This window comes from Vulpes vulpes, chromosome 1 (genome assembly GCF_048418805.1).
Source record: "Vulpes vulpes isolate BD-2025 chromosome 1, VulVul3, whole genome shotgun sequence".
NCBI lineage: Eukaryota > Metazoa > Chordata > Mammalia > Carnivora > Canidae > Vulpes > Vulpes vulpes.
In genome coordinates this window covers 17,049,501-17,075,761 of record NC_132780.1, presented here as the reverse complement: position 1 = coordinate 17,075,761, position 26,261 = coordinate 17,049,501, and the positions used below count along the sequence as shown (strand labels likewise).

The 26,261-nt window shown below is 42.9% G+C and overlaps 1 protein-coding gene and 2 pseudogenes across 1 annotated transcript; 2 read left to right on the top strand and 1 right to left on the bottom strand.

Moving 5' to 3' along the window:
- Positions 1 to 3,505: 3,505 nt before the first annotated feature.
- Positions 3,506 to 11,830, top strand: CEACAM18 (CEA cell adhesion molecule 18). Its single transcript, XM_072747276.1, has 6 exons — positions 3,506 to 3,557; positions 5,033 to 5,389; positions 6,581 to 6,853; positions 7,837 to 8,116; positions 9,570 to 9,622; positions 11,793 to 11,830. Exons 1-6 carry the CDS (start codon positions 3,506 to 3,508, stop codon positions 11,828 to 11,830), a joined length of 1,053 nt encoding a protein of 350 aa, XP_072603377.1.
- A 4,627-nt stretch (positions 11,831 to 16,457) lies between these two features.
- LOC140597749 (sialic acid-binding Ig-like lectin 8) lies at positions 16,458 to 26,030 on the bottom strand (annotated as a pseudogene).
- On the top strand, positions 19,036 to 20,124 carry LOC140598979 (dnaJ homolog subfamily A member 1 pseudogene; annotated as a pseudogene).
- Positions 26,031 to 26,261: the final 231 nt, after the last annotated feature.

Sequence of the window (26,261 nt, the reverse complement as noted above, 5' to 3'; positions counted from 1 at the left end):
GTCTATGTGTCTATTTTTTTTGCCAGTACCACACTGTCTTGATGATCACAGCTTTGTAGTGTAACTTGAAAACCGGCATTATGATGCCCCCCGGCTCTGGTTTTCTTTTTCAATATTCCCCTGGCTATTCGGGGTCTTTTCTGATTCTACACAAATCTTAAGATGATTTGTTCCAGCTCTCTGAAGAAAGTCCATGGTATTTTGATAGGGATTGCATTGAACGTGTAAATTGCCCTGGGTAGCATTGACATTTTCACAATATTAATTCTTCCAATCCATGAACATGGAATATTTTTCCATCTCTTTGTGTCTTCCTCAATTTCTTTCAGAAATGTTCAGTAGTTTTTATGGTATAGATCCTTTACCTCTTTGGTTAGGTTTATTCCTAGGTATCTTATGCTTTTGGGTGCAATTGTAAATGGGTTTGATTCCTTAATTTCTCTTTCTTCAATCTCAATATTAGTGTATAGAAATGCCACTGATTTCTGGGCATTGATTTTGTAACCTGCCACACTGCCAAATTGCTGTATGAGTTCTAGCAATCTTGGGGTGGAGTCTTTGGGGTTTTCTATGTACAGTATCATGTCATCTGTGGAGAGGGAGAGTTTGATTTCTTCTTTGCCAATTTGAATGCCTTGGCCACAGCAACTTCTTGCAAAATACATCTATGAAGGCAAGGGAAACAAAATTAAAAATGAACTATTGGGACTTAATCAAGATAAAAACCTTCTGCACAGTAAAAGAAACAATCAACAAAACTAAAAGACAACCTACAGAATGGGAGAAGATATTTGCAAATGACATATTAGATAAAGGGCTAGTATCCAAGATCTATAAAGAACTTCTTAAACTCAACAGCAAGGAAACAAACAATCCAATCATAAAATGGGCAAAAGACATGAACAGAAATTTCACCAAGGAAAACATAAACATGCCTGACAAGCGCAAGAGAAAATGCTCTGCATCAGTTGCCATCAGGGAAATACAAATCAAAATTACAATGAGATACCACCTCACACCAGTGAGAATGGGGAAAGTTAACAAGACAGGAGACAACAAATGTTGGAGAGGATGTGGAGAAAGGGGAACCCTCTTGCACTGTTGGTGGGAATGTGAACTGGTGCAGCCACTCTGGAAAATTGTGTGGAGGTTCCTCAAAGAGTTAAAAATAGAGCTACCCTAGGACCCAGCAATTGCACTGCTGGGGATTTACCCCAAAGATACAGATGCAGTGAAAAGCTGAGCCACCTGCACTGCAATATTTATAGCAGCAATGTCCACAATAGCCAAACTATGGAAGGAGCTTCTGTGTCCATCGAAAGATGAATGGATAAAGAAGATGTGGTCTATGTATACAATGGAATATTCCTCAGCCATTAGAAACAACGAATACCCACCATTTACTTCGACATGGTTGGAACTGGAGGGTATTATTCTGAGTGAAGTAAGTCAATTGGAGGACTATAATTATATGGTTTCACTCATACGGGGAATATAAAAAAAATAATGAAAGGGATTATGGGGAAAGGAGAAAAAATGAGTGGGAAAAATCAGAGAGGATGACAAAACATGAGAGACTCCTAACTCTGGGAAACGAACAAGGGATAGTGGAAGAGGAAGTGGGTGGGGGGATGGGGTGACTGGGTGACAGGCACTGAGGGGGACACTTGACAGGATGAGCACTGGGTGTTATACTGTATGTTGGCAAATAGAACTCCAATAAAAAAATATACAAAAAAATAAACTAAAAATAAAATCTAAAAACCTGAAAAGTTTCAGATAAAAACTCTGGTTTTATCTCTGGGTGATCTGTTACAGGTGACTTTTTAATAGTAGTAATTAAATTCTGATAAATAATTATATATTTTATTTATAAAGTGTTTATTTATAAATTTATAAATGTAAAAATTATGAATGTATAAATATGTGTAGGTATATTTAAATATTTATTATAAATATTAATATGTTCACATATATATTTAGATAAGTATTCATAATAGTTTAAAACAATTGAAAGAGTATTTTTAAAAAAGATTTTATTCATTTATTTGAGAGAGAAAGCATGAGCAAAGGGGAAGGGGCAGAGGGAGAGGGAAAGTAGACCCCTTGCTGAGCAGGGAGCCCAATGCAGGGTTGATCCCAGGAGTCTGAGATAATGACCTGAGCTAGAGGCAGGTGTTTAAATGGCTGAGTCAGGCGCCCCCTAAAAGAGTATTAATTCTATTTTTCTTTCTTAAGAATTTTCCAGGGGCACCTGGGTGGCTCAGTCAGTAAAGCATCTGCTTTCAGGCTCAGATCATGATCCCAGGGTCCCAGGATTGAACATTGGGTTCCCTGCTCAGCAGAAAGCCTGCTTGCTTCTCCCTCTGCCTGCTGCTCCCCCTGCTCATGCTCTCTCTCTCTCTGTCAAATAAGTAAATAAAACCTTTTAAAAAAAAAGAAATTTCCAAAACTTGTATGACCCATGCATTGATTTTGAAATGAAAATAGTATTTGTTGGGGCACCTGAGTGGCTCAGTGGTTGAGCGCTGCCTTTGGCTCCGGTCGTGATCCTGGGGTCCTGGATTGGGCCCTTGGAGGAAGCCTGCTTCCGCCTGCCTGTGTTTCTGCCTCTCTCTCTCTGTGTCTCTCGTGAATAAATAGATAAAATCTTAAAAAAAAAAAAAAAAGTAGTTGTGATGAAAATGAAAGACGGATACTCCTAAGTCCAGCTTGAAAGACTTGTCGATTGACTAATTCTGGGGTCTCCCCTCTGCCTGCCTTCTCAGTTAGCCTGTCTGGATCTCTGTGTCCCCATGTTTCCCTTTTCTCCGTGGAGTATCCAGATGCAGACACATCCCACATGATCAGTGCCTCGCCCCCATGAGCACACTCTGCTCTGTCTCTGTAGTACTTCTATTACTAACTTTGAAGATCCAACACAAGGGAATGGGTTCTATACATTTTGGCCTAGGCACACAATAGCACACCCAGCAGCCACTCCAAATGTCAAGGTGGAGGAAGATCTGCTGACCTGGAGAGAGACTTAGAATAAGCTGTTGGTTTTAGGGAGGGAGAAGCAGCCCCTCATCAAATGAGACAACACAATTTAAAATTTGAGTTTTGCAGGGATCAGGAAAAATTAAAATGAATAACTGTCCATGTTCAAAAAGTCTGATGTCTCATATTTATTGTGCTTTTCAGTATTTTCCAGTTTTCCTAAAAGTGAGCATAAGGGTTTCTTTTTTTAACCAAGTATAAATAAGCTTAAATAATGCTATAAATAAGCTTTAAAAAAATGAGGTGAGTAAATAGTAAGCTAAAAGCACCCTAGAGTCATAAAGATAACAACTCCCCAAGCATCTCCTACCTAGTCCTGCCTGCACCATGGTTCAGAGTCCACCCTGGGGCACAGGAAGAGGGTGGGGACTAGCAGCCCAAAGCCAGAGATGCAGGTCTGTGAAGAAGCAGAGGAGCCTGTCCAGCCCCTGGACAGACACCTAGCCCAGGAGGACCTGTGGAACCCATGGATCTTTCCAGACCCAGATGCAGACCATGGAGGAAGCTGGTTCTCCTAGGTAAGAGAGCTAAACCCACAGGGCAGCGGAGTGGTAGAGGAGAGGGGGGCAGGGCTGGCATCGGGACTTTCATGAGCTCACAGACCTGGGCGTACTTCACCTATAGAAACATTTTCTCTCTTACACACATACACACACACACACACACACACACACATGTACGCACAGTGTTCATCCCCATCCACCCTCAGGAGTGATGAACCTGGACCCCCACTCAGAAAACATCTCCTCTGGGTGCCTAGTCTGCCCTGATCCCCTCCCCCACCTCTCTAGCTGGACTCCTTCCAAACCCCTCACTTCTCTCCAGGAACCTCTCAGCCCCACTGACAGGGACAACTCTCATGTCTTGCTGGCTACCCTGTGGCCTGGAGTCGGAAGAGGGGAGAGTCTCAGGTGTCTTTGCCTCAAAGCAGCCACAGAAGTAGCCAGTCTGTGTCTGGCTACACAGACAATGGATCTCCACATCTTAGATGATGACAGATTATTACCCACATTCACATGCACTCCAATGAATTTAGATGCTAAGTCAAAGACATGTGTAGATAGTCTTGGGTGGCTTTATCCACCCACCCTTGATATCAGCCAAGCACTCTCACTAGGTTCTGCCCCATGCTCAGAGATGCTGTGATGTGGTGGTGGCTGAGACAGCCTCATAGAGTTCAGAGTCTAGAGTGAGATGAGATCTATCTCCAGACTCTGATGACTCAGAGTGACAGGGATGGGGATGAGGTGGCCCAGGAGGCTGGGGGAGCCCTAAGGGGCCACCTGACCCAGACTAGGGAGGAGGGGATATCAGACCTGAGAACTTAAAGATGAGTAGAAGTGAGCTGACAAAGGGGATGGGGATGGGGAGGAGGGAGCAGGGATCTGTGTGCCAGAAACAGGGAACAGCATGTGTGAAAGCCTGAAGTCAAAAGAGAGAATGTGGTATCAAGAGAGCTATCTATGTCTGGGGCACACAGTATAGATGCTGTGTCTTCTGATAAAGGAATGCATAAATGCACACATGAATAGGGGAGTTCATGGGATAATGAGGTGGGGTGAGTGTGATCCAAAAGGAGGCTAGATGAGAGTCATAAAGACTAGCTCTCTCTAAGACTGTAAGACTGTCTTATACACCATGCTGAGTTCGAACTTTATCTGTGGAGTGCCAGGGAGCCATGGAAGGTACCTGAACAGGGGGGAGAGCAGGGTCATAACTGGGTCTTTATAAGGATCCACCTAACTGTCATATGAGGATGGGTTGGAGACTGAGTGTCCAAGGAGGAAGCCAGGCTGGAAGAGGATGAGGATGGAATGGGCCAGGGCAGAGGCTGAGGGGATGGGGAGGAGGAGACAAGCAGGGGAGCTAAAAACTCATGGCTTGTTCACCACTGTCCCTGGGGATCATTGCCTGGATGGTGTAAATCAATCTCTCTTCTCACTTTCTCTTTTCTCTCTCTCTCATGTATGTGTATTCTATTTGTCCTCTTCAGCCAGTCTGCTGGCCTGTGGGATCCATCAAGCCTTTGGCCAAATGTTCATCAGCCCAGACTCACTTATAGGAGTCAAGGGATTTCGGACTGTCCTGGTCCTCGAGAATGCCAGCCAAGATGCTCAGGAATACAGTTGGCACCGCGGTGCAGAGGACACTGTGGAAAATATGATTGTCAGCTACAAACCTCCCTCCAATTCCTGGCTATCTGGGCCTATGTTCAGTGGCCGGGAGAATGTGACCAAGTTGGGTGACCTGGTGATCAGGAGATCTGCATTTACTGACACAGGGAACTACACTGTAAGGGTGGACACAGGCAATGAGACCCAGAGAGCAACTGGCTGGCTTGAAATTCAAGGTGAGTTGGCAGGCTGCCCTATTTCCATCGGACCTGGGGGCTTTGGGAGTGAGGTCCCTTAGAGATCATACTATCCAAGCTTCCTCTACCCCAAGGTGACAGTGGGCCTCAGCAGATGGTAGGCTAGCTTCTCCCGCAGAGATGGGTCAGTCATTTCCTTTACATGCTCCATCAGGGTATCAGTTATGCATCATTGCATAACACAGAGCCATAAACAGTAGTTTCAAGCAGCACCCACTTATTATGACACGTTCCTGTGGGTCAAAAGTCTGGGACAGTGCTATGCTATGAGACTCACAAGGTGTTGAGTCAGGGCTGTGGGCTCATGTGTGGCTCTGTCCATGGGCATTTCACGTCATGGTTCTTTGCTTCTTCAAGGTCAGCTGAATTCTCTCTCTCTGGTCTGTTAAGTAGGAGTCTTATATGACATAAGGTAACACTTAGAATGACAGCCCATTACTTTTGCCATGTTGTGTAGGTTAGAAGAAAATCATGGGTTTCTCCCACATTTGAAGGGCAGGGATTATACAGCCTGGAGATCATGGGGCCATCTTGGAGTTCTGTCTACTACAGACAGCTCCTGGAGGCTCCATAGGTCTAGCGGGCAGAATGTGGACTTGGAGACAGGAAGCCCTATGTTTACCTCTGACTGTGTATATGTCACATGGCCCTGAGCCTTTGTCTTCTCTTCCGTGGTGTTCTCAGTTTCCTCATCTGTAGCCTGAGGATAGTATCTACCATTGTCTGTTGTATGATTGGGTGGAGTATTTGTAAAGTGAATGGGACTTAGATAATGGGAGCAATTATTATAGAGAATCCAAATACCACCTGTCACTTTGAATTCTACCCATGGTTCCTCAGTCGGGGGTGTTCTGATTTTAGGTTCTGGGTTCAGAAACTACCATTAGGCTATATACCCATCCCAGGAGCTCACCATTACTGTAGTGGATGCCACAGTGATGACCCAGAGCATAGGATGGTGCACTCAGACTAGTGCCCACATCTCAACTACTCATGCCCACTCTCTACTTTTCTGTCCCTCTCAGCTCTAAGGGTGTTCTTTTGCCAAGACCCCACACCCCATCTTACAACTCTTGGCTTCTCATCAACCTACCCCAGAGTCCCCTTTGAAGAGGAGCAGAGCTTAAGGTGGCAGACCCCACCCTAATGACTTCTTCCTATTTCCCCCAGAGTTGGAAAGCAACCCAGAGATCTGGGTCAACACCAGCTCTGTGGTAGAGGACGTGGATTCTGTGGCTGCCATTTGCTACACCAATGCCACCAATGTCAGGTGGTACGTGGATTACACACTGGTATCCAGCAATGACCGGATGACAATCTCCCCAGACCTCAAGAACCTCACCATCCACAGGGTCACCCGCCAAGACAGACAACTTTATTGTGAGATAGATACTATCATGGAGATTCCTCGGAGGAGTGAAATTCTCTCTCTAACTGTGGCCTGTGAGTGTTCTGGGGCCATGAGAGTGATGCCAGTGGTGGGCACAGGGCCTTCCAGTGACATAGCAATAAGACAGGCAGAACTAGAGAGAGGAAATACCATGAGCCAGCCCATGGACCACTGGATCTGGGTTTGAATCTCAGCTCTTTGGACTTAGAATCACCCTCACTGCACAGAACAATCTGCTATTTAAAACAGGGACCCTAATTCCTACTCCTCAGATTAGAAATAGTGCGGAATTTGTTCAGAGCTGGTTTTTGTAAAGTGGAGACTGCTTACAACTAATAGTCTCTTAAAAATGACAGTTTATTAAATATTCAAATCCCACATTCCCTTGAGCCTTCAGATTTATTGATCTTTTTATTCTGGTTTTCTAAATTTGGTAAAATCTCCTTCATTTTTCCTTTGTAGTCAGATTGAACTGACTACACTCTCTTAAACAGACAGTTCTATTTTAAAGCTAAATGACAGTCTCACACATTCTCTTTTCTCCATAATCCTTTGATTGCCTGCCAAGGCAAGTATACAACCTAGCCAGACCTCCCCAAAATCTCAAACAGGTCTTGTAAGTCAAAGACATTGACTTATAAATACAATGAACCTTGGGTCTTTCCAACATTCTGGGACTTTTCACATTTACCAAACTCTTTCACATCTTTCCACTGTGAAAAAGCACAAGTCTTGAATGGTTTTCACACCTAAATTTAAAAACACACAGAATCTGATGTGTTGCTTCTATTCGTATTTTATTGTGACATGAAGAGCTATTATGGGGCTGGCTCATAGTAGGTGCTTGATAACAGAAGATGTTGTAATTATAGTTGTGTTGTTGGCACAGCTGCCTTGTGTGTGTTGGGTCTAGGGGATGCTTGGGGTGCAGCGAAGGGGCACCTCCTGGTCAAGGAGGACTACATGTGGACTGAGGGAAAGAGACAAGGCCCCAAGGTCAGAAACATAGCTCTGGTCTCCTGCTCTGTCTCTGCAGATGGGCCAGATGAAGTGTTGCTGAGTACCAGTCCCAGTATCTTCAAAGGTGTCCTATCTGCTAAGATAGGCTCCCAGGTGGATATGGCGTGTACTGCCTTTTCTGTTCCAAGTCCCAAGTATCACTGGAGCCACAATGGCTCTCTCCTAAGCTTCTCAGATGCAAGCATCACTCTCCCAAGTCTGGCCTGGGAACAGATGGGCAGATACAGATGCATCGTGGACAACCCCGTGACCCAGCTGACGATGTACAGAGAATTCCAGATCCAGACACCCCGTGAGTACAGAAGCTCCCCTCTGGGGCTCATGCTCCCCAAATCTTCTCCTCCCAATGCTTTTATTTTTTAAATATTTTATTTATTTATTCATGAGAGACACAAAGAGATAGGCAGAGACATAGACAGAGGCAGAAGCAGGCTCCCTGCAGGGAGCCCAATGCGGGACTTGATCTGAGGACCCCAGAATCATGCTCTGAGCTGAAAGCAGATGCTCAGCCACTGAGCCACCCAGGCATACCTCAACTCCATGCTTTTGCCTAAATAGTGCCTGTGATTGAGAATGCCGTCTCCACCTTGCAATGCCATGCTCACAATGGTTGAGTAAAATGTCCCCATCCTCTAAGGTCCACATCCAGAGCTGCCTCCTCTATGAAGCCCTCAGAGACCTCAGGTCAGAGCAAGAGTGGATCCCTGGAAGATATGGTCAGCCAACATTCACTGGGCACTTACTGTGTGTCAGCCACCATTCTAACCTGTATGGCCCTCACAGCGACTGTTGTTAACACCACCTCCATTTACAGATAAGAAAACTGAGCTATGGGAAGTTGGAGTGTTTTATTCAAGATTCCAGTTCCAATCAACAGAGAAGGCTGGGTTCAAACTCTGGCAATCCAACCTCACAGCCTATGTCCACAGCTGTTTTGCTTGATTGCCTCAATATGAGAAAGTAGAAAGGTCAAGGGGGGTAGGTGGTGCAGGGGAAGCAGAGATATGTTGTGGATGTGATGTCTGGAACTTAGCTTGGGAATGAATGTGTATATAGGAAGAGCTCCTCTCTGAGCCTCAGTTTCCCTATATGTAGTGTCGAGATTAAAAGGGTCCCTATATGACAGGGTTTCTGGTAGAATTAAATCAGACAATGCATGAGAATCTATCAGCCTGGCTTGTCCTAGAGAAAGCCACATACACAACTGAATGTGGGCTGGAGACATTTATTCTGGTCACTCCACACTATTTACTAAAGCATCTGCTACACACCAGACATGACCAACCAACTGTGAATGATTATGCACCAACTGATTTACACCTTTCTTACTCCACTGGACTGTGAACTTCAGGAGGATAGAAGCTGGAGAGCTGTTTGCTCACCTTTTGTCCCCAGTGCTTAGCATGGTGCCTGGCACATTGCTGGCGCTCAGTGAATACCTGTGCAATAGGTTAATGACCCTGTGTAACGCACCCCTGATCCTGTCACTCTATCCCCTTGAGTGGGTTTATTCTTTTTCAGAGTACTTCTTGCAGCCTGCAATCATATCAGACATCTCTTTGCTTTGTCAACTGTCCACTTCCCAGGTGGGATGTCAGCCCCATGAGGGCAAGAAGTTTGTTTTGTTCACTGAATTCCTAGCACTTAGAACATAGCAGATGTTGACTGATAAATCTCTGAAGAACAGATGTGTGGTGAACGAAGGGTTGAGTGGTGGTACTCCTGACCCCCTTGTATCCTCTTCTCCAGGGAACATTCCTGTTGTTGTAAACAGAGGTTTCTACATCTCAGGAGCCAAAGTGGTGTGGCTCATTGTGATGATAGTCCTGGGCAGCCTCTACATCTGTGGAATCCTGATCTACGGCTTGATCAGCAATTTATCCATCAGGTGCCTGTTGCCCTGGGTCGAGGGTTGGGTGCTGGCTCAGGACTGGGTCTCAAGAGCACTCCCCTAACAGGAGAAGGCAGATCCAGGAGGGGAAGGGACAAGGCAGGAATGGGTTGTCAGGAATCATTTGGGGCAGACAGATAGTTGGAAGACCAGAAGCCAGTGACAGAGAGGGAGGGTGTAGAGGCAGTCATGCTTCTACACAGCAATAGGGTTTCACCCAGTGACTTCTTTTCAGCCCAGTTTCTTTGTGTTTATGATGTTGATATGGAAGTTGACCTGGAGGGGCATCCATGAGAATGAACAGGGTGGGTGTCAAGCATCCAGTATGTGTCTGGTACATGGTAGTTACTAGTTACCACATGAAGTCAGGGAAACAGGTAGTAGAGTCAACTATGCAGGGGAAGAGATTGGGCAGAGGAAGATTCTAATCAGGGTTCCAATCCCAGCTCTGCCTCTAGCTGTCTGAGTGTGACCTTGAGTAGATCACACTCCCCTCAGGTCCTCTTAGCTCGTTTGGAGGATATGAAGGGTAACACCCCCCTGAAGGGAGATATGGGGGCTACACACAATTCTTGGAGGATGAAGCAATTATCAGTATTCTCAGTACAGAGTAGATCAGAATTTCTCAAGCTCATTATTATTGATATTTGGGGCCAGATAATTATTTCAGGGGAAGGGGATAAGGCTGTCCTGTGCACTGTAGCATGAGCATCTCTGGCCTCTACCCACTTGATATCTGTAGGAATAACCTTCTTCAATCTCAGTTTATACCACCAAAAATGACTGTAGGCATTAGAAATGTCCCAAGGAGGGCAAAATTGTCTTGTTTGAGAACTATTGCAGTAGATGTTACAGATAGCAGTGATGATGGAAATGATGCTGACACTGATGATATTGGTGATGCTAAAGTGGTGGTGGTGGTGGTGGTGGTGGTGGTGGTGGTGGTGGTGGTGGTAATGGTGGTGATGGTGGTGATGGTGGTGGTGGTGGTGGTGGTGGTAATGATGGTAATGGTGATGGTATTGATTGTGGTGACGATGGTGAAGGTTTTAGAAGATGCATTCTTTTTTCAAATAATTTTAGTATTTTGATATGGAGCCTATCTATGATCATTGCACAATTTCTCTATCAAGAAGCCTACAGTATTGACCATCAGGATGACAGCCCATTTGTGCTTTAGTTTGCCATGTGTAAAATGCAAGTGATACTGGTGCTGACCTCACAGGGATATCTACTATAGGAATAAAGTAAGGTATCACTGATAAATAGCTTGGAACAAAGCATGGGACACAGTAAGGGCTCAATAAAATCTGAGGTATTATTATTAATAATATCATCATCCAATGTACTTTTCCAAACTAGTCATGATTAAACCCTAGGCAGTTTAAGAGTGGTTCTAGGATATACATATAGGTTGCTTTTTCTTCTATAGCCTGAAAGAAGATAACTAGCCAGTCATAACTCCCTCATCACAGCCAGGAGTGAACCCAACATCTCCACTGCCTCATTCTCCTTAGAGGTGCCACATTCTCCTTGATCTTAGTTCTTCAGTCCAGCATGCATGAGAACAATGGGCTGGGAGTCAGAGTGGCCAGGTTCAGAATATTAGCCTCTGTCATTTTCTAGCTGTGTGACTTTAGGCAAGTACCTTTATCTTTCTGAACTGTTTCTTCATCCATAATATGAGGTTAAAATTTCTACCTTGTGTGACTATTGAGAGCGTTCAATATAATGTCTGTAAATCATTTACCATAGTGTCTGGAATATAATAGGTGTGAAATAACTTACTATTATTATCACAAGTAATTAGGCCAGGTAGTGCCAACTCCTTCCCCAGGCACACTCAGCCCCTTTTACCTCCCCACCTCTGCTGGCCCATGACATCTTCCTTCAGCGACCTTAAGACATCAGAAATGATGAACCATATGGGGAATGTGGAGGAAGGACTCTTGGTGTAGAAGTTAAGCTCTCAGATTTGTCCCCTGCTACTCCTGAGGTCCTTCACAAGGAGGGCTTGGAAAGAAGAAGCTTACCACACCAGCATCTCCCCAGGACTCTGCTGCATTCTCTGTTTCTTACAGACCTGAGATATGACATCTTCCCTGATTTCTCCCCATAGGCGGAGCCAGTTAAACTGAGTGTTAACCTCAGACCATGAGGACAAGACCAGGTGGGCAAGGAGGTGAGGTGGAATGAGGGAGGAGGGCTGAGAGAGTTCCCATAGGGATGGGTTAGGCTGGAGACAGTCCAGAGCCTAGGTGGAGGAGACAGTCAAGAGAAGGAACTGGCCCAGTTGCCCTGAGGTTGGGAGATGGAGGCTCCTGTAGGAAGTCTGGAGCCCATAACAAGGAGGGGGAATGGGCAATGGGGAGTAGGCTGGGGTGGGTCATATGCAGTGCACTGTGCTGTAATTTCAAGGCCTCTTCTCCACCAACAAATGCACTTCTGACTTCTTTTCCTTAGCTTGACACCATGGCAACACCATAGAAGATGCAAAGACGACCATTGCCAGTGACCGGGAAACTGAACAAACTATAAATGCCCAACAACCAGGAATGGCTTAAATGAACATGGTACAAATTGAGCTTAACTGTCATCGTTAGACACCATGCTGGGGAAGGGTGCTCACTGATGCAGCAAATGCTTATAATTCATTGTTAGAAAAGCATAATGTAAAGTTGTACCTGCTAGGACCATCATTATGAAAAGGATAGATTAATTGACTGATATAACATGTATAGTATGTATGTATTTGTTCTACAGTTGTATATGTACACATATATATATACCTATATATGTACATATATACACATATATGTGTGTACATACACACACATATATACACACCTGTACAAATACAGAAAATGTTATCTATTAACAGTCCTATCTCTTAATTTCCTTCTTTGCACTTTACTGTATGTTCTAAAGTGTTTTTTTTTCTTACAAAATGTATAAACTGTTTTTATAATCAGGAAAAGAAAACCCAATAAAGTTATGGGCCCAGCGCACTTCCTGGCACCACTCTGCTGTGCTAAAACACAATAAAATATCACCTGCAGGAAGAACCAGCTAGGGCTTTTAGCACCTCCTGTCCCATTTCCACCAGCTAACAGCCTGCCTCATATGGGCTGACCAGCATTGTCTTCTGAATCATCTTCAATGTGCACAGGCAGATTGAAAATAGATGTGTGCATGCTTATGTTCTTCTCATGGATTTGCCCTTTTGTGATCTCTGCACTCACTTATTTAATCACTATATCTGTGTGTCAAAATGCATAGATTCACAGATATTTCCGAAACCATCTCATTTGCCTGATAGAAAACCAAACACGTCCTGAGTTAACCACTGCATATATATACATATATATTTTTTCTCCCACTTTGTGACTTGCCTTTTCATTTCAATCATGTCTTTTGATGAACAGGAGTTTATAATGAAAAAAATATATATATAATGCTGACTGTTGTGGATGCCCTGTAAGAAATCTTTGCATACCCATAGATATTCTCCTAAATTTTTCTTCTAGAGCAATTCTGTCTGATAGAAATATAATGCAAGTTAAATATGTAGTTTCAAAATTCTAGTAGCTATAATAAAAAAAGGTAAAAAGAAACTGGTGAAATTACTTTTTAATAATGATGTATTTAATCCAATATATCTAAAATATAATTCCAGCAGATGATCAATATTAAAAATTATTGAGGTCTTTTATCTCTTTTTTTGCACAGTAAGTGTAGCACATCTTAAAAAAAAAAGATTTACTTATCTATTTGAGAGAGAGAGAGAGCGAGAGAGCATGCAAGCAGAAGGAGGAGAAGAGGGAGAGGGACAAGCAGACTCCCCACTGAGCAAGCCAGACATAGGGCTCTATCCCAGGACCCAGAGCCAAACCTAAGCCAAAGCCAAAACCAAGACTCATCGACAGAGGTGGGCATTATACTATTTCTATATCTAAACCTGCATCTCCCCACCTTACAGTCTTTTGGTTTTTTTAGATTTTATTTATTTATTCATGAGAGACACACAAAGAGAGAGGCAGAACATAGGCAGAGGGAGAAGCAGGCTCCATGTAGGGAGTCCAACACAGGACTTGATCCTGGGTCTCCAGGATCACACCCTGTGCAAAAGGCAGATGCTCAACCGTTGAGCCACCCAGGCATCATCCCCCCACCTTACAGTCTTAAGGAGATATGGCTGTTGAATTTTATCTAAAGCCTTTCCATTATTGTTAAATTTTTATTATTTTTTAACTAAAGGTAGATTTATATATAGTAAAATACACTAATCTTACATGTATAATTCAATGAGTTTTTATAAATACATACACTCATGTAACTACTATCCCAGTCAAGATATATGATATTTCCTGCATCCCAGAGTTTCCTTGTGCACCATTAAAGTTAGTGCACCAGCCACACACTCAAAAGAGAGGCAGGTGCCTTTGTGAATTTCTGTTCCAATAGGTTAGTTTCATCTTTTCTTGTGCACCATTAAAGTTAGTGCACCAGCCACACACTCAAAAGAGAGGCAGGTGCCTTTGTGAATTTCTGTTCCAATAGGTTAGTTTCATCTTTTCTTGTGCACCATTAAAGTTAGTGCACCAGCCACACACTCTCAAAAGAGAGGCAGGTGCCTTTGTGAATTTCTGTTCCAATAGGTTAGTTTCATCTTTTCTTGGACTTCATCTAAGTGGAATTGGAGTATATTCTTTTGTATCTGGCTTCTTTCACTCAATATGCTTTTGAAAGTCATTAATGTTAAATGTTTTTTTTATGTTGACTAGTAGTATTCTGTTGCTTGGCTATAGCACTTTGGTTATCCATTCACTTATTTATGGGCATTTGTTTTTGTTGTTGTTTTATTGTTGTTGATGGGCATTTGAATTGTCTCTACCTTTAGTATTATGAATAATGCTGCTATAAACATTCATGTGCAAATGTTTGTGTGGACCTTTGCTTTCATTCTTGGATAAAAACTAGGGGTGGAATTGCTGGGACTTACATAATAAGTATATTATGTTTAACTGTATACAAAACCACTACATTGTTGTACAGAACACATGGTTGTACTATTTACATTCCCACCAGAAATATACAAGAGTTCCAATTCCTCCACACCTTCTCCAACATTCAGTGTGTTTAGGCTTTTTTATTTTAGCCATTCTAGCAGATGTGATAGGGCATTTCATTGTGATGAATTTTCATTTCATTGATGTCCAGTGGTGTTGACCACCTTTCATGTACCTACTGGCCATTTGGATCTCTTCTTTTATGAAATATATGAATGAGTCTTTTTTCTCATTAAAAAAATTAGGTTATTGTGTTATTAACTGGTAATTATATATTCTAAGTTCAAGCCCCTTTTCAGGGATACATATATATATTTTCTCCCACTTTGTGACTTGCCTTTTCATTTCAATCATGTCTTTTGATGAACAGGAGTTTATAATGAAAAAATATATATATAATGCTGACTGTTGTGGATGCCCTGTAAGAAATCTTTGCATACCCATAGATATTCTCCTAAATTTTTCTTCTAGAGCAATTCTGTCTGATAGAAATATAATGCAAGTTAAATATGTAGTTTCAAAATTCTAGTAGCTATAATAAAAAAAGGTAAAAAGAAACTGGTGAAATTACTTTTTAATAATGATGTATTTAATCCAATATATCTAAAATATAATTCTAGCAGATGATCAATATTAAAAATTATTGAGGTCTTTTATCTCTTTTTTTGCACAGTAAGTGTAGCACATCTAAAAAAAAAGATTTACTTATCTATTTGAGAGAGAGAGAGCGAGAGAGCATGCAAGCAGGAGGAGAAGAGGGAGAGGGACAAGCAGACTCCCCACTGAGCAAGCCAGACATAGGGCTCTATCCCAGGACCCAGAGCCAAACCTAAGCCAAAGCCAAAACCAAGACTCAGATGTTCAAACAACTTAGCCACCCAGACACCCCTAGTACAGCACATCTTAAATGCCATGTGTGAAACACGCTATCACGCTAAACAACACAATTATAAAATCTTTATAGTTTTTACTTTTAGGTTTATGATTCATCTCAGACTAATTTTTTGCATGTGACATGAGAAAGGGGTCAAGGCTTATGGTTTCCAAATTTTGATCTACTTGTTATACCACCATTTGTTAAAAAGTCCCTCCTATCCCAATTGAATAAGCTTGGACTTGTTCAATTAACGATATATACACACTTTATTTATGGACTCTATTCTGTTCCATACCACAGTGTCTTGATTACTCTAGCTTTATAGTAAAATCTTATTTCTCCAACTGTGTTCTTCTTTCATCAGATTGTTTTGCTGTTCTAGGTCCTTCACATTTCTATGTAAATTTGGGAACCAACTTGTCAATTCATGTGGGTATACATATATATGTACTTTTATGTTTGAGAACCTTCCTCATAAGTTTGGTTTGTCTCTATTGGGGAAGATCATGTCCTGCTGCTTGACTCCATTCTGAACCCAGAAATCTACCTCTTGAACTTGACTTTCAAGGACAGAGGCAGAGGAAGGCCTGGTGAGAGGGTGTTCCAGTAGAAGGCAGAGTGAGGGTGAGGACTGCTGCTGGAACCCTCCAGAGTCAAGAGAATTCTCAGGAAGGCTTTTATGCTCAAAGCACAAGGATCCTACATATTGTCAGCATACACTTTGTGCCAAGAATTCTGACAGGATTTTCCTACTGTTAATTCTCACCATGAATTTGCAGCTAGGGCTTCTCATTCCTGTTTCACAGAGCAGGAAACTGAGGCACAGGAAGGTCTGTGTCTTAGTAAAGGGGCAGCATGTGGCTTTGCACTTGAAACTGTTTCCAAAGCCTGTGTTGTTTCCACTGTACTTAACAACTCATCACCTGGAGGGCTTCTGATTCTACAGGAATCAGCCTCTGACTTTTTCTTTGACCCCCATCCCATCCCCAAGGGGTCAGATGCTCAAGCCAGGGCTGGGTCTCAGCAGTCTCTCACTTGTGAATCTTGATTCTGAGTACTCAATACTTGGGGCCACCTGTTCCTGTCTGCCCCAAGGCTCCTTCCCACAAATCTGAGGGATGCATAATGGAGCTCTTCTTCCTCCCCTGAGGACTGGGTAGCCGCATCTGAGGGAAGGATGACTGCTGGGGATTCAATCAGGGGACTCTGAGTGGAGGGAGAGAAAAAGGAGTGAGGACAGGATAAATCAGAGAGCATCCAGGAGGGAGGCCCGTGAATTCCTTTATCCATTCATCCCATGCACGTTTTTGTTGAATCTCCTCCATTCATACTTTGCTCAAATATTTAATACATAGCACTTTATTTGGTCCTTATGAATCTCGTAAAACTCCCACAACAACCCCATAAAGAATATATTATTATTGTCCTCATTTTAATGCTATGAAAACAGAGGGTGAACCAAGGAAGTAATGTGCTCAAAGTCTCTGGTGAAACCAAAGCCTGGTGCCCTGCTGAGGCTCCCTGTGAGTTAGGCCCTAAACTGGACACTGCATATATACTGTAGTGGATACAGCAGACATAGGCCCGGATCTCTCGCAAGTTACTCTTTTTTTCCCCCCTGCAGCTTACTTTTTAACTGAGGGAGGAGGCAAGAAGGGAGTTAAAAAAATAAGTACCTAATTGTGAATTATGATACAATGGACAGGAATTGGGTAAGGGAGAGAGAATTACAAAGCCTTGATTTGGGTACAGCACCCGTTCTTAGGAAGCTCACAGTTTGGTGGAAGAACAGTCAGTCAGAGAAATTATATCCCTATGAAACAGGAAGAAAAGTAGCTCTTCAAAGCTGCCCTATACTCTAATCCCCTGGGACCTGTGACTGTGTTATCTTATATGGCAAAAGGGATTTTGGGGATGGGATTAAATTAAGGATATTGCAATGGGGAGATTGCCCTGGATCTTTTGGGTGTGGTCAATGTAATCACAAGGGTCTTTATCTTTACAAGAGTGGGATTTGAAGATGCAATGCTTCTGGCCTTGAAGACAGAGAACAGGACTATACAGCTGCCTCCAGAAGCTGGACAAGGCAGTCTCTTCTGCACACAGCAGCCAGAGGGATCTGTGAAAATGAAAGCTAGATCATGTCCTTCTTCTGCTCAAACATCTCCAGATGCCCACAATAGACTACATGTACAGACATGATTTACACATACCCTGACTTCTCCAAACTCATTTCCTGCCTGTTGGCACTTACCTTCTTCTAATTACACAGACTTACTGATGGTCCACCCCTCACTGGTTTGCTGTGTGAGCATTTGCACCTGCTATTTTTTCTACCTAGAGTGCTCTTTGATCACGATAGATTGCAAGCTCTTGAGGCTCATTCATGTCTCTGCTTAATCATCACTAACAAAAACCACACAGTAGCTTATGTAATGGCAGAGAATGGGGATCCCTGGGTGGCGAGGGATCCCTGGGTGGCGCAGCGGTTTGGCGCCTGCCTTTGGCCCAGGGCGCGATCCTGGAGACCCGGGATCGAATCCCACGTCGGGCTCCCGGTGCATGGAGCCTGCTTCTCCCTCTGCCTGTGTCTCTGCCTCTCTCTCTATCTCTCTGTGACTATCATAAATAAATAAAAAAAATTAAAAAAAAAATGGCAGAGAATGTTTGCAAATCATATATCTGGAAAAATGTTAATATCCAGAATATATAAAGAAGTCAAGTCAACAACAAAAACCCAAATAACTCGGTTTTTTAAATGGGTAAAAAATCTTGAATCAGACCTTTCTTCAAAGAAGATATACAAATGGCTAACAAGCCTATGCAAAGACAAACACCACTCACTGCTAATCATTGGAGAAATGCACATCAAAACTACAATGAGGGGAACTTTCCGGAACGCTCGGTGAGACGCGGAGGAGCGGCGGCTGCCCGAGCTGCGCCCAGCAACGCGCTCCTTCCCGCTCCCCCACACCGGCTTCGGTCCTCTCACCGGCTGTAGAAAATGGTGAAAGAAACCACTTACTATGATGTTTTGGGGGTCAAACCCAATGCCACCCAGGAGGAACTGAAAAAGGCTTACAGAAAACTGGCCTTGAAGTACCACCCTGATAAGAATCCAAATGAAGGAGAGAAGTTTAAACAGATTTCTCAAGCTTATGAAGTGCTCTCTGATGCAAAGAAAAGGGAATTATATGACAAAGGAGGAGAACAGGCAATTAAAGAAGGTGGAGCTGGTGGTGGTTTTGGCTCCCCCATGGACATCTTTGATATGTTTTTTGGAGGAGCAGGCAGGATGCAGAGAGAACGGAGAGGTAAAAATGTTGTACATCAGCTCTCAGTAACCTTAGAAGATCTATATAATGGCGCAACAAGAAAACTAGCTCTGTAAAAGAATGTGATTTGCGATAAATGTGAAGGCCGAGGTGGTAAGAAAGGAGCAGTCGAATGTTGTCCCAATTGCCGAGGTACTGGAATGCAAATAAGAATTCATCAGATAGGACCTGGAATGGTTCAGCAAATTCAGTCTGTGTGCATGGAGTGCCAGGGCCATGGGGAACGGATCAGTCCTAAAGATAGATGTAAAAGCTGCAACGGAAGGAAGATAGTTCGAGAGAAGAAGATTCTAGAAGTGCATATTGACAAAGGCATGAAAGATGGCCAGAAGATAACATTCCATGGTGAGGGAGACCAAGAACCAGGACTTGAACCAGGAGATATTATCATTGTTTTAGATCAGAAGGACCATGCTGTTTTTACTCGACGAGGAGAAGATCTTTTCATGTGTATGGATATACAGCTGGTTGAAGCCCTGTGTGGCTTTCAAAAGCCAATATCTACTCTTGACAACCGAACCATCGTCATCACCTCTCATCCAGGTCAGATTGTCAAGCATGGGGATATCAAGTGTGTGTTAAATGAAGGCATGCCAATTTATCGTAGACCATATAAGAAGGGTCGCCTAATCATCGAATTTAAGGTAAACTTCCCCGAGAACGGCTTTCTCTCTCCTGATAAACTTTCTTTGCTGGAAAAACTCCTACCTGAGAGGAAGGAAGTAGAAGAGACTGATGAAATGGACCAGGTAGAACTTGTGGACTTTGATCCCAATCAGGAAAGACGGCGCCATTACAATGGGGAAGCATATGAGGATGATGAACATCATCCTAGGGGTGGTGTTCAGTGTCAGACTTCTTAATGGGGCTGGTGAATAACACTGCTGCTGGCATTTTATATGCAGTAGTGGATGAGTGAAGGACTATAATCATAGCTCACTACTTGCTATTGTTTTTGTTTTAATATTCAACTCTAGTAGTGTTTTAAAAGTTAAATGAAGAATAAACTCAAATATAAAAGCTCTGACTTTGCCCTGTATGTATGATGACTTCAGTGTGCAAGATAAGTTTAATACTGTAAAAACTACTTTTAAAAAATCTCCCCTAGCGTTTGTTAGGCCATACCTTGTAATTGATGCAGCTGTATGTATATGAAACAGTTCAGACTGAAATGCTAGGTGTATGTATTGACTTCAGTGTATGACCCTTAATTGTTAAGCTATGAAGTTAAAACTTGTATTTAATTGGCAATCAGACAATTTATTAATTTGTAGAGAAGTGTTGGTCTGTAGTTACGTTAAGTAGGATTCATTGTGATGCCTCTGCATTTTATTGCCTCAACTGTTACTTGAAGATGGCATGCTATGTAATTTGGCCTGTGGTATCAGTGATAGAAAGGATACCTCTCTAAAGAAGTGGTTTATTATATGCTGCTGCTTGAGGGCTTGCACTTGTAGAATTGCATTCCCTTCTGTGCCATCTTTTTTTTTTTTTAAATATATATATATATATATATATATATATATATATATATATATATATCAGTCCTGGTTACACTTTTTTTCCTTCTCTTTGGACCATGATAAACTTCAGAGTAGTGACTTCAGGAGCCAGGGTAACTTAGAGTGAAGAGACATTTACGTGGAGAAGTTCATTTGCATGTATGAGACAGGAAGGTGTCTTCTAGGTATGTGACAGGCTTACTTTAAACCATTTAACTTAAAAAAAAAAAAAATAAACCATTTAACTTATGCTCCGAAGTAACTGTAATTTCATGTTGGTAGTATAGCAAATTATGATGAATAGCTTTAATTGTATGTTTAAAAGTCATGTTCACAAGCTTAAATCTGGAATCAGAATTAAGCAATTGAAATGTATGAATGTCTCCTTAATATACTGATTACAAAGCAAAAAAAAAAAAAAACTACAATGAGGTATCATCTCACACCCATGAGGATGCCCACTATAAAAAGCAAAAAATAGGGACACCTGGGTGGCTTAGTCAGTTAAGCATCTGTCTTTAGTTCAGGTCATGATCTCAGGGTCCTGAGATTGAGCTTCGAGTCAGGCTGTGCTCAGTGGAGAGTCTGCTTCTCTCTCTCTCTCTCTCTCTCTCTCTCTCTCTCCTTCTGACCCTCCTGCACCCCCAGTTGTGCTCTCTCTCACTCTTTCAAATAAATAAATTTAAAAAATCTTTTTTAAAAAAAAAAAAAAGGCAAAAAATAAAAAAATAGCAAATGCTGATGAGGATTTGGGGGAAAAAAATGAGCCTTTGTGCACTGTTGGTGGGAAAGTAAAATGGTACTGCCACTGGGGAAGATAGTATGGTGGTTCCTCAAAAAAATTAAAATGAAACTCTCATTATCCAGTAATTCCGCTTACAAATATTTATCCAAAAAAGTAGAAAGCAGGATCTCAAAAATATATTTGCATACCCATGTTCATTGCAGCATTATTTAAAATGGTGGCAGGTGGAAGCATCCCTAATATCCATCAGCAGGTGAAAATGTGCTGTATACATACAACAGGATATTATTCAGTCTTTAGAAAGAAGGGCACCCTGCAGCACCTGGGTGATCCAGTCAGTTGAGCCTCTGACTCTTGATTTCAGCTCACGTCATGATTTTGGGGTCCTGGGATTGAATCCTGCATTGAGTCTGCTTGAGATTCTCTCTCCCTCTCCCTCTGCATTTCCCCCACCCCCACTGTGCTCTCTTGCTCTCTCTCAAATAAAAAATATATAAATCTTTAGAAAGAAGGACATCCTATCACAAGGCTACAACATGGATAAACGTAGAAGACATTATGCTAAGTGAAATAAGCCAGGCACAAAAGACAAAACTGCATAATTTCATTTATGGGAGGTATCTAAAGTCATTGAATCTACAGAAATAGACAGTAGAATAGTGGTTGTCAGGGACTGGAGTGGCAGAGGAAGTGGGTAGTTGCTGCTCGATAGATAGATGTAGAGTTTTTTTTGCAAGATGAAAATGTTCTAGAAATCTGTTGCACAACTGCACATTTAAAGATACCTAAGTGGGGATCCCTGGGTGGCGCAGCAGTTTGGCGCCTGCCTTTGACCCAGGGCGTGATCCTGGAGACCCGGGATCGAATCCCACGTCGGGCTCCCTGCATGGAGCCTGCTTCTCCCTCTACCTGTGTCTCAGCCTCTCTCTCTCTCTCTCTGTGAATATCATGAATAAATAAATAAAATCTTTAAAAAAAAAAAAAGATACCTAAGTGGTAAATTTACCACAATAAATAAAGAATAACAACAACAACAACAACAAAAGCATAAGCCATCTCCCCAGCACTCTCAGTCTCTGCACCCTGTATTTTCCCCAAAGTACATGTCTATCTTTCATATTTATTGTAGTCACTTATTTGTTGTTCAATTGTTTGTTTGGTTGGTTTGGTTGTATCCCTCTGTCTAGACTAAAAGTTCATTGAGCACAAGATGAAAATTTTTTTTCATAGATGGGGCAGCTGGCTGGCTCAGTCAGTGGAGCATGTGCTCTTGATCTTGGGATCATGAGTTCAAGACCCACAGTGTAGAAGTTACTTAAAGTCTTTAAAGGGGCAGCTGAGTGGCTCAATGGGTTAAGCATTTGCCTTCAGCTCATGTCATGGTCCTAGGGTCCTGGGATCCAGCCCCACATCAGGCTCCCTTCTCAGCACGATCATCTGCTTCTCCCTCTCCTTCTGCCCCTCACCCCACTCATGTTCTTTCTCTCTCTCTCAAATAAGTAAATAAATAAAATCTTTTAAAAAGAAGAAAAATTTTTTTCATAGATGAATCTTTGGCACCTGAAATGCCTGTCATTTGGCAGATGCTCAGTAACATCTCCTGAACAACTAATGAATGAAAGCACACATGGTACTTTGCTCAAGATCCTCCAAAGGTTTCCAGTCACACTCAATATAAGTGGATGAAAAATGTGAGGTTTACAATGGAGCATGAAGGCTAACGGGAATGAAGAAGTAAAAAAGGGAAGGAAGAGCATTTGAGGAAAGAGGCAGAGCCCATGCAAAGATCCAGAGGAGTGGATGGAGTAGAAAGTAAAAGTGACTTTCTGAACCATTTGGAGCTTGAGACAGAAAAAAAACATGTGTATCCCTAAAAAATGTTTCTGAGAGTCCCTAAAAAAATGTTTCTGTGTGTTTTTAATGGTCATTTTTTCCCACAACATTAAAATAACTGAAATATTATTGCACACTAAATAAAATCTGTTTAAAGATTTTATTTATACCCAAATTAGAATTTATGATAATTTTGTTTTTCTTATTTTACTGGAAGCAAATGCAGAGAGGACATTTTCAAAATCAATTTCTCTGCTTCTTTCTTTCTTTCTTTTTTTTTTTAAGATTTTATTTATTTATTCATGAGAGACACAGAGAGAGAGGCAAAGACACAGGCAGAGGAAGAAGCAGGTTCCATGCAGGCAGCCTGATGTGGGACTTGATCCTGGGTCTCCAGGATCATGCCCTGGGCTGAAAGCAGCACTAAACCAGTGAGCCACCAGAGCTGCCCTCTCTGCTTCTTTCATTTTCAGTTGAGAATGTTGCCATGTTTGACAATTTCTCTGGACTCAGTGATGATCTTAAATAATTTGTAACTAACTTAAGTCTACTGATTCTGTCATTGTTTAGATGTTTTATATTTTCCTCATCGTGGATTTTTTTGCCTTAATTTTGATATTTTTTAAATGGTGTATTAAAACATTTATCTGGATCACTGAGATTTTTGGGCACTCCCTTCAGTTTTGCATCTAGGGCTAGTTTCTCCCTCACTTCACCTTAATCCTAGTTCCTCTGGAGAGGTAGATGCTTGAGAGGTCAGAATCTGCAGGGCTGCAAGGTAAGGAGTTTGGACTTTATTCTCTGGGTAAGGGGTCTGCAAACTATAGCCCATGGATCAAATACGGCACATTGCCTGTGTCTGTAAATAAACTTTTATTGGAACACACCTGTGCTCATTCATTTACATATGGCCTATGGCTGCTTTTACTCAACAACAGCAGAGTTGGGTGCTTACAATAGACTGTAATACCTGCAAATATCCACCATCCACCAAAAATATCTATCTGGCCCTAGATATAAAAAGTCTCCAGTCTCCGGTCTAGACAATGAGGGCAAACAGTTCAAATGCAAGAACTGTATAATGATGGTTTTTAGATAACTGTTTGGTGTAGGACAAGGGAGGTGAGAAGCAAGAAGATGAGGGGGTCCAGGGAAAAGATTATGAAGACTTGGCAATGGTGGGGGTCATGATTGGGGGGAGGCTGACACTAGCTGTTCTTAAAAGGAAAAATAGACAAGACATGGTGAATTTGGAGCTGTAGGAGAAGAAAGGGAGGACGATGAGAAGGTGACTCCTCCATGCCTGGCCTTAAAGAAAGAAGAGGGGGTGGTTGTGCTGTAATAAAGATGGGGATCCTTAGGGAGGAGCTTGATGGCAAGATGTCCAGGTCAGTCACCTGAGAGGCTGACCTCGTGACAGCATTTGCATCTTCCATACCCACATTCCTGGTGCTCGCTGCTGGCCTTGTGGCTTTCTTCCTGCAGGATCTCACCCTGAGAGAAGAGAACAGGGAGCCTTTCAGTCTGGCCAGCTCAGGGTGCTGTGGGCAGACTGACTCCCTCCTCTGTTCTCTCTTAAGGGGCTGGAGGGTGATGGAGGTGCGAGGGTGGTGGTCCCGTTCTGGAGACCCCAATGTTATCCATCCTGGACAATGGGGCCAGAATTCTGTGACAGACTCAGCCAGGTGCCATCAACTTCTTTCCTTCCCTTACTTCGGGGTCTTGACCCACCCAAGTCCCTCCATTCTGTGTCCCCCTTCCCTTCCCACACCAAGGCTATCCCTCCCTCCCCAGGGTCAATGCTCACGTGATGACAATGATGCAGAGAAACAAGAAGAGCAAAGCCATAGCAGCTGCTCCCCCAACTGCCCCCAGCACCCCTTCTGATAAAGGCCATGCTTTTCCTGCAGACAGACTGGATTATTGGTGATTCCTCTCCAAGAACTTGGTACCTTCTCCCACTCTCTGGAGGAGCCCAGATTCCTGTTTTGTAGCCCCCCTGCCCGACTCCAAACACAGGTACCTGGGTCTGGGGAAGGGGATTAGGGCTGAGTGAGGGAGGCATACAGAGGCTGGATTGCAGTCTATCTTTATTTAAAATGTGGATATTTTGTTCATGGTAATATTTATTTTGCATTCCCTTTTATTTTTAAAAACACTGTGTTGCAGTATTACTTCTCATTACTGAGGTTTCTTGGCTTCCCCTTAAATTGTGTGCTCATGGTGAGTGCTTCACTTGTCTCACCCTCCTCTCTGCCCTAGAAATCAAGGACCTGTGTCCCCAGACACGCCTGAGCAGACCCCAGCTCCTCTTTCAAGACCTATGTCCTTCCCCGGGCTTCGCCTCCCAGCCTTCACCCCACCCTACAGTCCTGGTCTGGCAGGAAGAAGACAGTGATACTGTATGTGGCAGGGAAAATCCTGGCCTCACAGGGAAGCACAGACCAAAGTTGAGCTCCCCTGCAAGGCTCAGGGGCTGCTAAGGGTGCTGGGGGTGGTGCTGTCAATCTTCAGCCCCACCCTACAGGTGCACTCACTCCTCTGCAGTGAGAGCCTCAGGGAGGTATGCTGGGAGCCCACCATGGCAGGTGAATTCACCCTCATCTTCTCGCACTTGAGGCAGCTCCAGCATCCCAGGGTTCAAGGGATTTGAGGAGCACAGGGTCAAGCTCCCTTAGGCCCAGCTCAGCCTGGCAAGGTGGGGGGGGGTTGCTGTTGATGACACAGACTAGGTGCAGGGACTGGTCCTCCAGGACAGAAAGAGATGAGCCGTTCTTCAGGGCTATAGATGCTAGAGAAAAGGAGACAGAGGGTCAGAGAGACAAAAGATAGAGAGAAAGCAGAAGGACTTGAAAACAGACCAGATGAGGGGACAGAGAAACAGAAGTAGGTTGAAGTGCAGGAAAAGGCACGCTTTCTCCCCTTGTTGGTGGGAATGCTCACTTGTTCACCCTCCATGTAGGACAACTGGCCACATACCTCAATTGAAAAGAACATAAAAGCTACATTTTGCTTTTAGGAATGTATCCCACAGACATGCATACATCATTGTGAAAGAAGACACAAGATTACTTATCACAGCATTTTGGCTAATAGAATAAAATGAATGCCATGATTTTCTTTTTTTTTTAAGATTTTATTTATTTATTCATTAGAGGCAGAGAGAGGCAGAGACACAAGCAGAGACAG

Coding starts and splice junctions, on each gene's coding strand:
- CEACAM18 (XM_072747276.1), top strand. CDS start 3,506: ATGGATCTTTCCAGACCCAGATGCAGACCATGGAGGAAGCTGGTTCTC. Junction 5,390..6,580: donor TGGCTGGCTTGAAATTCAAG/GTGAGTTGGCAG, acceptor TATTTCCCCCAG/AGTTGGAAAGCAACCCAGAG. Junction 6,854..7,836: donor TCTCTCTCTAACTGTGGCCT/GTGAGTGTTCTG, acceptor CTGTCTCTGCAG/ATGGGCCAGATGAAGTGTTG.